Here is a 13,417-nt window from a genome sequence, read left to right on the forward strand (position 1 = left end):
CTGTTCATCGATTACAGCTCAGCATAGTACCCTCCAAACTCACCTTTAAGCTCGAGACCTGGGTCTCGACCCCACCCTGTGCAACTGGGTCCTGGACTTTGACGGGCCGCCCCCAGGTAGTGAGGGTAGGAAACAACATCTCCACCCCGCTGATCCTCAATACTGGGGCCCAACAAGGGTGCGTTCTCAGCCCTCTCCTGTACTCCCTGTTCACCCATGACTGCGTGGCCATGCACGCCTCCAACTCAATCATCAAGTTTGCAGATGACACTACAGTGGTAGGCTTGATTACCAACAACGACGAGACGGCCTACAGGGAGGAGGTAAGGGCCCTCGGAGTGTGGTGCCAGGAAAATAACCTCACACTCAACGTCAACAAAACAAAGGAGATAATCATGGACTTCAGGAAACAGCAGAGGGAGCACCCCCCTATCCACATCGACAGGACAGTAGTGGAGAAGGTGGAAAGTCTTAAGTTCCTTGGCGTACACATCATGGACAAGCTGAAATGGTCCACCCATACAGACAGCGTGGTGAAGAAGGCGCTGAAGAGGCTGAAGAAATTTGGCTTGTCAAAAACACTCACAAACTTTTACAGATGCACAATCGAAAGCATCCTGTGGGGCTGTATCACCGCCTGGTACGGCAACTGCTCTGCCTACAACCCTAAGGCTCTCCAGAGGGTAGTGAGGTCTACACAACGCATCACCGGGGGCAAACTACCTGCCCTCCAGGACACCTACACCACCCTATGTCACAGGAAGGCCAAAAAGATCATCAAGGACAACAACCACCCGAGCCAATGCCTGTTGACCCTGCTATCATTCAGAAGGCGAGGTCAGTACAGGTGCCGCAAAGCTGGGACCGAGAGACTGAAAAACAGTTTCAGTGCCATCAGACTGTTAAACAGCCATCAGTAGCATTGATTGGCTGCTGCCAACATACTGACTCAAATCTCTTGCCACTTTAATTATTTAAAATTGGGTGTAATAAGTGTGTCACTAGTCACTTCAAACAATGCCACTTTACATAATGTTTACATACCCTACATTACTCATCTCATATGTATATACTGTACCCTGTACCATCTACTGCATCTTGCCTATGCCGCACGGCCATCGCTCATCCATATATTTATTTGTACATTTTCTTATTAATTCCTTTACACTTGTGTGTATAAGGTAGTTGTGAAATTGTTAGATTACTTGTTAGATATTACTGCATGGTCGGAACTAGAAGCACGAGCATTTCGCAACAACTTTGATTTTATTTGATTAGTCAGTTGCACAACTGAATGCATTCATCTGAAATGTGTCTTTCACATTTAACCCGACCACTCTGAATCAAAGAGGTGGATTGTGTGAGTACGACCTCACTGAGAGAGGAAGCAAAGAAAGGCTGTCCTGAAAGCATACTCAACCTAGTTTAACTCTTGGCAAATTCATTGGATTTTTGCTTTATCAAATGGGGCGTGGCTCTGTTTATGCCACATCTCAAGATGCTGGACAGATCCTTCCATCTGGTAATGGGCCTGGCTCGTCTCATCACACAGTGAGCACATAAAGGATTGTCTACCTCAGCCCTTCAATACAGCTTATCAACACCTATTATCAGCCATATATATGTCATAAGGTGCCATAGGGTACCATTTCGGATGCAGCGCTAAACAAAAACAGGGCAATAACACCAAACAAGGTTTAATGTTTCCCCTTCATTGTTATTGTAGTGTCGTGGCAATACATTACATTGTCTCCTTCCCTGTGATGGTGAGAACACGTTTTGAGGGGTAAATGGAGTGTGGAAATTGAATGACTCCGAGCTTCCTGACCTTCACCTGTTTCCTCTGCTCCTCTGTCGCTTCTTCCCAATTCACATGCCTGTGTCGTTACGGCGACGTGGCGGATTCCTTAGTGGTGTCGCGGGGGCTCGGTAAACATCCCAGGTCACCCGAGTCAGTCAGTAATCATGGTGGCCCCTGGAGCGTGTCATTGGGAGAATGCCGGTAGCTCCGAGAGGAGCTTCCTGTCTTCTCTCAGCTGATCAGGGAAAGGGGGTGGGCCTACAGGATAATTAATAGGAACCACAGCGGGAATTGGAAAAATAATAGCTGTTCTGGTTGGTCTGAGACAAGGCTGTGTGATGTGCGTGTGTGAGCGCGTACTTGCGGGTGTTACTTGTTTGTGGATATATTGTATGTATTCCGCTCATTGGACTCACACCCTTTACGGTGAGTTTAAGGTATTCTATATGGATGGCATTCTCATGACATGTCTCAGCTGGCGAAGGAGGGAAACGTGTATTTGTGTATTTATTTGTGTCTGCAACTCTGTCCACATTCGAGGGGGATGTGTGTGTATACATAATTGTTTGCATTTGTTTGGTGTTTTTGGGGGATGTGCACGCATTTGCCACATCTGTGTGGCACAGGGGATCTTGATGCATAAGTCATAAATCAACAAATCCTTGAGGAAGCTGTGGTGAATGGGCAAGATTACTGTGTGCCACACACACACACACACACACACACACACACACACACACACACACACACACACACACACACACACACACACACACACACACACACACACACACACACACACACACACACACACACACACACACACACACACACAGCTGGGAAATGAATGAACAAAGTCCCTTGGAATGCCACTGCACCACATGGCACTGCCAGCCCAATCACTGGAGACACTAAACTCACACCAATTCAACAAACATCTGGCAGTCCTTCAAGCTAACATTTCCTTTTCTTGGGATAATTAAAAGCATATTGTGGTGGGCTACAATGGTGAAACCCTCCCTTAAAGCAGTCTGAAGGTGGGTGGGGGAGGTAATGAGAAATTCCTACTATTCTTTCCATGGATTATTTGCTCTTTTGTCCTTGAGATAAGAAAGGACGAGAGGGAGGGATGGAGAGAGGGTGGGAGAGATTGTGGGTGATTGATAGGTCTGCCGTTGCTCTGTTACCTTAGTCCCCCTCACCCCATTGGAGTGTTCTCCCACCCCTATACATCCTTAGGCACCCTACTACCCACTCTCCGTACCCCTATATGTCCCTCCAATCATCCCATCTGGGGATCATTGTCCTGTTGAAAAACAAATGGTAGTCCCACTAAGCATAAACCAGATGGGATGGCGTATCGCTGCAGCCATGCTGGTTAAGTGTGCCTTGAATTCTAAATAAATCACAGACAGTGTCACCAGCAAAGCACCATCACACCTCCTCCTCCATGCTTCACGGTGGGAACCACACATGCGGAGATCATCCGTTCACCTACTCTGCATCTCACAAAGACATGGCGGTTTGAAGCAAAGATCTCAAATTTGGACTCATCAGACCAATGGACTGATTTCCACGGTTCTAATGTCCATTGCTCATCTTTCTTGGCCCAAGCAAGTATCTTCTTCTTATTGGTGTCGTTTAGTAGTGTTGTCTTTGCAGAATTTCGACCATGAAGGCCTGATTCACACAGTCTCCTCTGGACAGTTGATGTTGAAATGTGTCTGTTACTTGAATTCTGTGAAGCATTTATTTGGGCTGCAATTTCTGAGGCATGTAACTCAAATGAACTTATACTCCGCAGTAAAGGTAACTCAGGGCCTTCTTTTCTTGTAGCAGTCCTCATGAGAGCCAGTTACATCATAGCGCTTTATGGTTTTTGCGACTGTAGATTTTCAAAGTTCTTGATTTTTTTCCATATTGACTGACCTTCGTGTCTTAATGTAATGATGGACTGCATTTGCACACACTGTATATATATATTTTTTTCCATTGTGTTATTGATTGTACGTTTGTTTATGCCATTTGTAACTCTGCGTTGTTTTTGTCGCCTTGCTTTGCTTTATCTTGGCCAGACCGCAGTTGTAAATGAAAACTTGGCCTACCTGGTTAAATAAAGGTGAAATAAAAAAATACATATATGTGGACACCACTTCAAATGAATGAACGGCACAGCCTCGACGTGGTAGGCCACACTGGAGCAGGGGAAACAAGTTATCTGGAGTGCTTAATCACGCTTCTCTATCTGGCAGTCCGACGGACAAATCTGGGTTAGGTGGAAGCCAGGAGAACGCTACCTGCCTGAATGCATAGTGCCAACTGTGAAGTTTGGTGGAGGAGGAGTAATAGTCTGGGGCTGGTTTCATGGTTCGGGCTTGGCCTCTTAGTTCCAGTGAAGGGAAATTTTAACGCTACAGCAAACAATGATATTCTAGATGATTCTGTGCTTCCAACTTTGTGGCAACAGTTTGGTGCAGGCCCTTTCCTGTTTCAGCATGAAAATGCTCCCATGCACAAAGCGATGTCCATACAGAAATGGTTTGTCGAGCTCCATGTTGAAGAACTTGACTGGCCAAGACCTCAACCCCATCAAACACCTTTGGGATGAATTGGAATGCCGGCTGCGAGCCAGGCCGAATCGGCCAACTTCAGTGCACGACTTCACTAATGCTCAATGTTCTATCTTGTAGTGGAAAGCCTTCCCAGAAGAGTGGAGGCTTTTATAGCAGTAAAGTTGGCACCAACTCCATATTAATGCCCATGATTTTAGAATGAGATTTTCAACGAGTGTCCACATACCTTTGGTCTTGTATGTGTGGAGTGGAAGACTGGCTGGTGAGATGGAAGGGAGTTAGATGAATTCCCAGATAAAATAATAAGAGACTGGAGGGGATTTGTGTTCAGTGACACACTCACATGATATTGCGATCACAAACACACACACGCACGCACACACACACCGGCAGGGGATTTGTTGAGTCTACAGGGATGTGTAATTCCATTACACAGGACCTCTGTGGATGTAGCTTCTTCCTCTGCAGTCCTCACAGCCATTTACTTTGGAGTTCTTTTTAACTGCTTGAAAATTGTATCATAGAATCTGGGTGTTTTTGTTATAGCCATCAAGAAAATACTTCTACTTTATGTCCCATTATAATGGAGACTATTGTCCTCATCCATTAGAAGATGTTGGTAGGACTTTTAGGGACTTCCCCATTGTGTTGCTCAAATGTACGTAGTTCGGTCCTTGAGCTGTTCTTGTCTATTAACGTTCATGGGTCATTCCGGGAAATGAGTGCCTTTTGCGTACCTTTGACATTTTAGGTAGAAATTGTGCACCAATTGAATTGTAAAATCCTGTTATGTCAAATGAAGTTCCCCTTTAATATCGAACTCAAGGAGAATTTGATCATTCAAAATTCAGCATTTTGACATGTCCCTCCGTCAGTCAACCCTGTGTCACTTCTAGGAAGATTTTAACCCACTTAAAGTTTCACTATTATTTATATAATTCATGTGATTAGTGATTCATTTCCGTCTGTCCATCATTTTAAGGTCAACCATGTTATGTGAACTGGACTCTCATTTTAATATGGTGAAACAATTCTTATTTTCAATTTTTGTTCAAAAGAAGATTTGAATGTTTAATAAAAGCAGGTGAGCTGGTTCTAGTCTTTTTGGCCATTTTCCTGGTATTTTGTGGTGGAAACTGAGTTGAGTATAACCCTGTTAACCATAGATAGACAGCCTAGAAATTAAATTGCCACGACAAGCATCCATTCCCCTTGTCACAAGCCAATTTATGGCTGATTTAAGAAGAAACCCTGTTACTGTCAACCCTTTTACTATATTTGGCACTTAATAGGCACTTGCTATAGCCATTTTGTAATTCCACGTCTTGCGATGGTTATTTTGTTTACGTGCTCATTATGACAAAATGTTAAAATTAGGTGAAACCAAAAGTTTTTTCGGGGACTAAGTTACACTTCTCAAGAAGCACCAAATTGGTGGAATGACCCTATTATGCCATGTTTCATGTTCTATGTGGACCCTAGGAATGAGTAGCTGCTGCTTTTGCAACAGCTAATGGGGATCCTAATAAAATACCAATTACCAAATGTGTTAGGGGGTGTATTAGGAGTTGTTTGTGACTTCTCTGTACTTTCCAGCATGTCAGGCAGTAACCGAGCAGGTAATGACGCGAGTGCTGTCAGGTGTAATGGTCCGAATCTGACACGTTTTGTTTCACTACACTATCTTCCTGTTGTGTTATGAGTCCCTGGTGGGGGCATCATTCATATGCAGTGATTTGAACCCCCCAGTCTGGCCACCCAAGGTAGGCTACATCACATAAACAATAGGCTAACAAGCCTCTAGTCTACTCAGCCAGACTGGGCTAGGCCGTAATAATCATCACACTCCACTACAGTGATTCTGATTTGTGCTACAGTTCAATAAACAACATGAGATGTAGTCAATGTAGTTGACATTTTTAGGCTAAAATGTTTAGCCTAACTAGCCTCTCCCCAGCCAGGCAAGGTTAAACCCCTAGCGATCCCCCTCACACTCCACTGCAGTGATTCAGACTAGCCTAGCACACCACTAATTTACATTTTAGGCTAGTGTCGACGGGTGGGCACAACACTGTTTAAACCAAGGCATGTAAATGAGGAAGAGAACAGGACAGTTAGTCCCGGTGTGTGTTGTTCATCAGGCTAGTGGAGCGAGGCATTGTTCTCTCTCTCACATGAGGTGAGTGCTTTCTCTTGTTCAGAACTCTCCCGGTCAAGGAGAAGAAGCTTTAGCTCTCCCTGTGACACGCTCAAGCGCTCCAATTTTCCCCGGGCTGCTCCGCTCTGCTCGGAGAGAGTGACTGGAGAATGGGGTTAGATGGGTTATGAGACTGGTCATCTAACAACAGTCTGCCCTTGCTGCAATCTCTGGGTACTGAGACAAATTAGACAGATTTGGGAGGGTATATGAACTGAAGCTTGCATCTGGACACTTTTTGTGTAGTTTGCCTATTACATAGTGGACCTGATTGTAAACCCGACCTCGAGGTTTTCATCATTTGTTCGAAGCGACACTCCATTTCACTTAGCTTGTGTTGTGTATTTGACTTAGAATGTTAATCTGATCTCTCTCTCTCCTTCCCTCTCTCTCTCTCTCTCTCTCTCTCTCTCCTTCCCTATCTCTCTCTATTTCCCTATCTCTCTCTCTCTCTCTCCTTCCCTATCTCTCTCTATTTCCCTATCTCTCTCTCTCTCTCTGAGTAGCAAAGAAGACATGTGCCACCACAGACTTTGCGTGTGAGAACGGCCAGTGTGTTCCCCAGCGGTGGCGCTGTGACGGAGAGCCTGAGTGTGCCGACGGATCAGACGAGGCCAACGCCACATGCAGTGAGTTCAGACGCTCTCTTTCCCGTACTGTTGCGTAGATGTGTATGGAGGAATGGATGCATGGGGATTGATGAACAACAAAAACAAACAAATGGGCCTTCAGGACACCTCCAACACACTCACATGCCCACGTCACACACCACACACATCCTGGCATCCAGAGGAACATTGCCTCCAGCTCAGTGGCAAATGAGGTACGAGGAAGCTGCGGGTTGGAAAACCAAATCAGCCAGCCAGCAGCCCACAGTGTGTTTTCTCCTCGTCTCCGTTCCAGAGCAGTGAGCCTGAACTGCATTGTGGGTACCTTATTTAGCCCCGTCACATTTGAACCGCTGCACCACCAATTCCCGCCTCTTTTCTAAAAATGAACGTGTTTCCTTCCCTTACCTGTGGAAATCAGATTGACGTTTTCTGTGTTTTTTTCACAGAGCTTTTTTCACCAAAGACACACAGTCGGCACTAGAGGTCGACCGATTATGATTTTTCAATGCCGATACTGATACCGATTATTGGGGGACCAAAAAAGCCGATACCCATTAATCGGCCAATTCTTTACATTTATTTGTAATAATGACAATTACAACAATACTGAATGAACACTTATTTTAACTTAATATAATACAGCAATCAATGTAGCCTCAAGTAAATAATGAAACATGTTCAAATTGGTTTAAATAATGTAAAAACAAAGTGTTGGAGAAGAAAGTAAAAGTGCAATATGTGCTATATAAAAAAGCTAACGTTTCAGTTCCTTGCTCAGAACATGAAAACATATGAAAGCTGGTGGTTCCTTTTAACATGAGTCTCCAATATTCCCAGGTAAGATGTTTTAGGTTGTAGTTATTATAGGAATTATAGGACTATTTCCCTCTATAACATTTGTATTTCATTAATCTTTGACTATTGGATGTTCTTATAGGCACTTTAGTATTGCCAGTGTAACAGTATAGCTTCCGTCCCTCTCCTCGCTCCTCCCTGGGCTCGAACCAGCAACACAACGACAACAGCCACCAATGAAGCAGCGTTACCCATGCAGAGCAAGGGGAACAACTACTAGAAGGAAAGCGAGTGACGTTTGAAACGCTATTATCGTGCGCTAACTAGCTAGCCATTTCACTTCGGTTACACCAGCTTCATCTCGGAAGTTGATTGGCTTATAGTCATAAACAGCGCAATGCTTGACGCACAACGAAGAGTTGCTGGCAAAACATACAAAAGTTCTGTTTGAATGAATGTTTACGCGCCTGCTTCTGCCTACCACCGCTCAGTCAGATACTTGTATGTTTGTATGCTCAGTCAGATTATATGCAACGTAGGACACGCTAGATAATATCTAGTAATTTCATCAACCATGTGTAGTTAACTAGTGATTATGATTCATTGTTTTTTATAATATAAGTTTAATGCTAGCTAGCAACTTACCTTTGCTTACTGCATTTGCATAACAGGCAGTCTCCTTATGGAGTGCAACGAGAGAGAGGCAGGTTATTGCGTTGTACTAGTTAACTGTATGGTTGCAAGATTGGATCCCCCGAGCTGACAAGGTGAAAATCTGTCATTCTGCCCCCGAACAAGGCAGTTAACCCACCGTTCCTAGCCGTCATTGAAAATAAGAATGTGTTCCTAACTGATTTGCCTAGTTAAATAAAGGTATATAAAAATTACAAATAATATTTATATGTTATTTTTTAAATCGGAAAATCGGCGCCCAAAAATACTAATTTCCGATTGTTATGAAAACTTGAAATCGTCCCTAATTAATCGGCCATTCCGATTAATCGGTTGACCTCTAGTCTGCACATCCCTCCAACCAGCAGAACAAACCCTGTCCACTTCCATCTGTCTGAGTCTCACATACACGGCCAACTGACCCTACTGTACTTCTGTGCCCCCCTGTCACACTCACACAGACCTGAGGTCAGCTCTAAACCCTGTTCCACAACGCTGACATCCTGCTTATTAATTACCCAGGATTCACTGTGGGCTGCACTCCATTTTTTCATAATTGCCACCAGCATAAGATCTGTGTCCCGGGGCTGCGTTTGAAAACAAGCACCGGGAGGCATGTTCACATGCCGCTGTTTATTACTTTTTAAATCAGCCGTAATGACTTAGCCCTGGCCATTGATCAAGCCATGGGTATGGGTATTGGGTATTACTGTACAGCGATAACCGTGAGATTGCAGCCATTTCTTTATAGGCATAACTCACCTGCCATTACTGAGGGGCGGCGGCATTATGCTAAACTCTATGGCTACGGGAGGAGAGTCATAAAGCTGTTATATATATATCGGAGTGTCTTTAGACCCCTTTTCCCACATTTTGTTACAGCCTGGTTCTAAAATGTCTTCTCATCAATCTACACACAATACCCCATAGTGATAAAGCGAAAACAGGTTTTTAGAAATGTTTGCAAAATTGTTAAATATAAAAAAACAGAAATACCTTATTTGCATAAGTATTCAGACACTTTGCTATAAGACTCGAAATGGAGCTCAGGTGCATCCTGTTTCCATTGATCATCCTTGAGATGTTTCTACAACTTGATTGGAGTCCATCTGCGGCAAATTCCATTGATTGGACATGATTTGGATAGGCACACACCTGTCTATAATAAGGTCCCACAGTTGACAGGCATATATCTGGGGAAGGGTACCACAAAATGTCTGCAGCATTGAAGGTCCCCAAGAACACAGTGGCCTCCATCATACTTAAATGGAATGGATGTTTGGAACCACCAAGACTTACTAGAGCTGGCCGCCCGGCCAAACTGAACAATCGGGGGCGAAGGGCCTTGGTCAGGGAGGTGACCAAGAAGACGATGGTCACTCTGACAGAGCTCCAGTGTTCCTCTGTGGAGATGGGAGAACCTTCCAGAAAGACAAGCATCTCTGCAGCACTTCACCAATCAGGCCTTTATGGTAGAGTGGCCAGAGAGAAGCCACTCCTCAGTAAAAGGCACATGACAGCCCGCTTGGAGTTTGCCAGAATGCACCTAAAGACTCTCAGACCATGAGAAACAAGATTCAATGGTCTGATGAAACCAAGATTGAACTCTTTGGTCTGAATGCCAAGCGTCACATTTGGAGGAAACCTGGCACCATCCCTATGGTGAAGCATTGTGGTGGCAGTATCATGTTGTGGGGATGTTTTTCAGCGGCAGGGACTGGGAGACTAGTCAGAATTGAGGCAAAGATGAACGGAGCAAAGTACAGAGAGATCCAGAGAAAACCTGCTCTAGAGTGGGGTGAAGGTTCACCTTCCAAAAGGACAATGACTCTAAGCACACAGCCAAGATGTAGGAGTGGCTTTGGGCCCAGCCAGACTTGAACTCCTGAGCGGAGCAGCGGTCTAAGGCACTGCATTTCAGTGCAAGAGGCGTCACTACAGTCTCTGGTTCGAATCCAGGCTGCATCACATCAGGCTGTGATTGGTAGGCCCATAGGGTGGTGCACAATTGGCCCAGCGTTGTCCGGGTTTGGCCGTCATTGTAAATAAGAGTTTGTTCTTAACTGTCTTGCCTAGTTAAATAAAGGTGTAATTTAAATAAAAAATTATGCACTGGCCTCCTCTCCCTATCTCTTCTCATGAAGATGTTCCTTGAGACAGTTATTAACCCCATCTGTACATGCAATGGGCTTTTAGGGGTTATTGTTGAGTTGCGGTATTGTGTGTAGATTGAGTAGGGGGAAACAAACAATTTAATACATTTTAGAATAAAGCTGTAATGTTAAAAAAAAACTAGAAAAAGCCAAGGGCTCTGAATACTTTCCGAATGCACTGTATACTCACATCAACTGTGTCAGAGACAATCCGGAATGAATTAGCCTGCTGGTTCAAATGGCAAAAAAAATGTCTCTCTCATTGCCAGTTCCTCTCCCCTTGGCCCTGCTCGTTCCTACCGTACTGTATAGAAGGACTTCTGTATGGGTCGCCAACAGAACAGCAGCTGCAAGCGACTTTCAGAAGCAGTATTGAGGAAAATGGTGGAGTGTCAAGATCTGACACACTGGAGAAAGGGTGACCTTGGGCTGCTGTTTGGAGGGCCTGCTGTGTGTGTGTGTGTGTGTGTGTGTGTGTGTGTGTGTGTGTGTGTGTGTGTGTGTGTGTGTGTGTGTGTGTGTGTGTGTGTGTGTGTGTGTGTGTGTGTGTGTGTGTGTGAGAGATAGGGGGTTGCAGTCTCACCCTGAGTGTCTATTTGATTAGACATCGGTGAATCGGGCAGGCTCAGAGATTGTTCTAAGGAGAGAAGCCACCAAGAGATTGAGAACACAACACACAGACACTATGCTAGACAGGTACAACCCTGGGAGAAGGGGTCTGTCTGGGTGACAAGCAGAGCACACACTGCACTGCAAGCAATGTGAATGTGCATGGCCCTCCACAGGAGTTGCTAGAACGTGATGGGACAAGGTAATCCCGGCCGGCTAAACCCTGCCCTATCCTGGACGATGCTGGGCCAATTATGCATCAGCTCATGGGTCTCCTGGTCATGGCCAGCTGCGACACTGCCCGGTTTCAAAATGGGGTCTGTAGTAACGCATCTAGCACTGGCCATAGACCACTGCGCCACTCAGGAGGCCCACGCCCAGAACATTTTTTGTGTTATTCCATACAGTCGGAAATAACTTTTGGATATCAGAGCGGCGGTAACTCACCAGCATTAAGTCCAAGAATACGGCTTTCCTGAAATGTATCCTTTGTTTGTACCCCCAAGGCATTTGAACATATCCCAGAGGCTGCTCCAAGACGACGCCGGCGGAAAAGAGGTATTAGGAGGGGACTTCTAGTCCGACACCATCCACCGCTTCCGAGTATATTACTCGCGAATGTTCAGTCTCTGGACAATAAAATAGACGAGCTCAGGGTGAGGATCTCCTTCCAGAGAGACTTCAGGGACTGTAGCGTACTCTGTTTCACGGAATCATGGCTCTCTTGGGATATACTGTCCCCACCCATATAGCCAGCTGGGTTCTCAGTACATTGTACAGACAGGAATAAAGAACTCTCCGGAAGAAGAAAGGCAGTGGTGTATGTTTCATGACTAACTATTCATGGTGTGATTGTGATAACATACAGAAAGTGCTTTTGTTCCCCCGACCAAGAATACCTCACAATCAAATGCCGTTAGTATCACATCCCAAGAGAATTGTCTTTGGTTATTGTCACAGCCGTGTGTACTCCCCCTCAAGCCGATACCACGACGGCCCACAAGGAACTACACTGGACTTTATGCAAACAGGAACCACATATCCAGAGGACGCAGTTATTGTAGCTGGGGATTTTAACAAAGCAAATTTTAGGAAAATGCTGCTGAAGTTCTATCAACACATTGACTGTAGTGTAGAAAAACACTTGTCCACTGCTACTCCCCCTTTCGAGATGCCTACAAGGCCCTCGCCGCCCTCCCTTTGGCAAATCAGATCACGACTCCATTTTGCTCCTCCCTTCCTATAGGCAGAAACTCAAACAGGAAGTACCCGTGCTAAGGTTTATTCAACGCTGGTCTGATCCATCGGAATCCATGCTGCAAGATTGTTTTGATCACGCGGACTGGGATATGTTCCGAGTAGCCTCTAAGAATAACGTTGATGGATACAAGGACACGGTGACTGTGTTCATCAGGAAATTTATAGGGGATGTTGTTCCCACTGTGACTATTAAAACCTACCCAAACCAGAAACCGTGAATGGATATCAGCATTCACGCAAAACTGAAAGTGCGAACCACCACATTTAACCATGGCAAGGTGACTGGGAATATGGTTGAATAGAAACAGTGCAGTTATTCCCTCCGAAAGGCTGGAAAAACTGGCAAAACACGTCAGTACAGAGATTCACAATTCAACAGCTCAGACACAATACGTATGTGGCAGGGTCTACAGACAATCACAGATTACAAAGGGAAAACCAGCCATGATGTGGACTCCGACGTCTTGCTCCCGTACAAGCTAAACACCTTCTTTGCCTACTTTGAGGATAACACAGCACCACTGACGCGGCCCACTACCAAGGACTGTGGGCTTTCCTTCTCCGTGGCCCTATCCCAGTCTGCTGTCCCCACTTGCTTCAAGATGTCCACCATTGTTCCTGTACCCAAGAAAGTTTTGCCCATAGCACTCACCCCTGTCATCATGAAGTGCTTTGAGAGGCTATTTAAGGATCATATCAACTTTACCTTACCTGACACCCTAGACCCACTTCAATTTGCTTACTGC

At 45.1% G+C, this 13,417-nt stretch overlaps 1 protein-coding gene across 4 annotated transcripts in view; it reads left to right on the plus strand.

The window, feature by feature from the left end:
• The window catches only part of LOC135556171 (low-density lipoprotein receptor-related protein 8-like), a 249,983-nt gene that overhangs the window by 105,388 nt on the left and 131,178 nt on the right, over positions 1 to 13,417 (plus strand). For all 4 annotated transcript variants that reach the window (XM_064989153.1, XM_064989155.1, XM_064989154.1 and 1 more), the window contains exon 3: positions 7,078 to 7,200. In XM_064989153.1, the coding sequence (XP_064845225.1) occupies positions 7,078 to 7,200 (123 nt within the window). The remainder of the gene's footprint in view (positions 1 to 7,077; positions 7,201 to 13,417) is intronic.

The sequence above is a fragment of the Oncorhynchus masou genome, chromosome 15 (assembly GCF_036934945.1).
Source record: "Oncorhynchus masou masou isolate Uvic2021 chromosome 15, UVic_Omas_1.1, whole genome shotgun sequence".
NCBI lineage: Eukaryota > Metazoa > Chordata > Actinopteri > Salmoniformes > Salmonidae > Oncorhynchus > Oncorhynchus masou.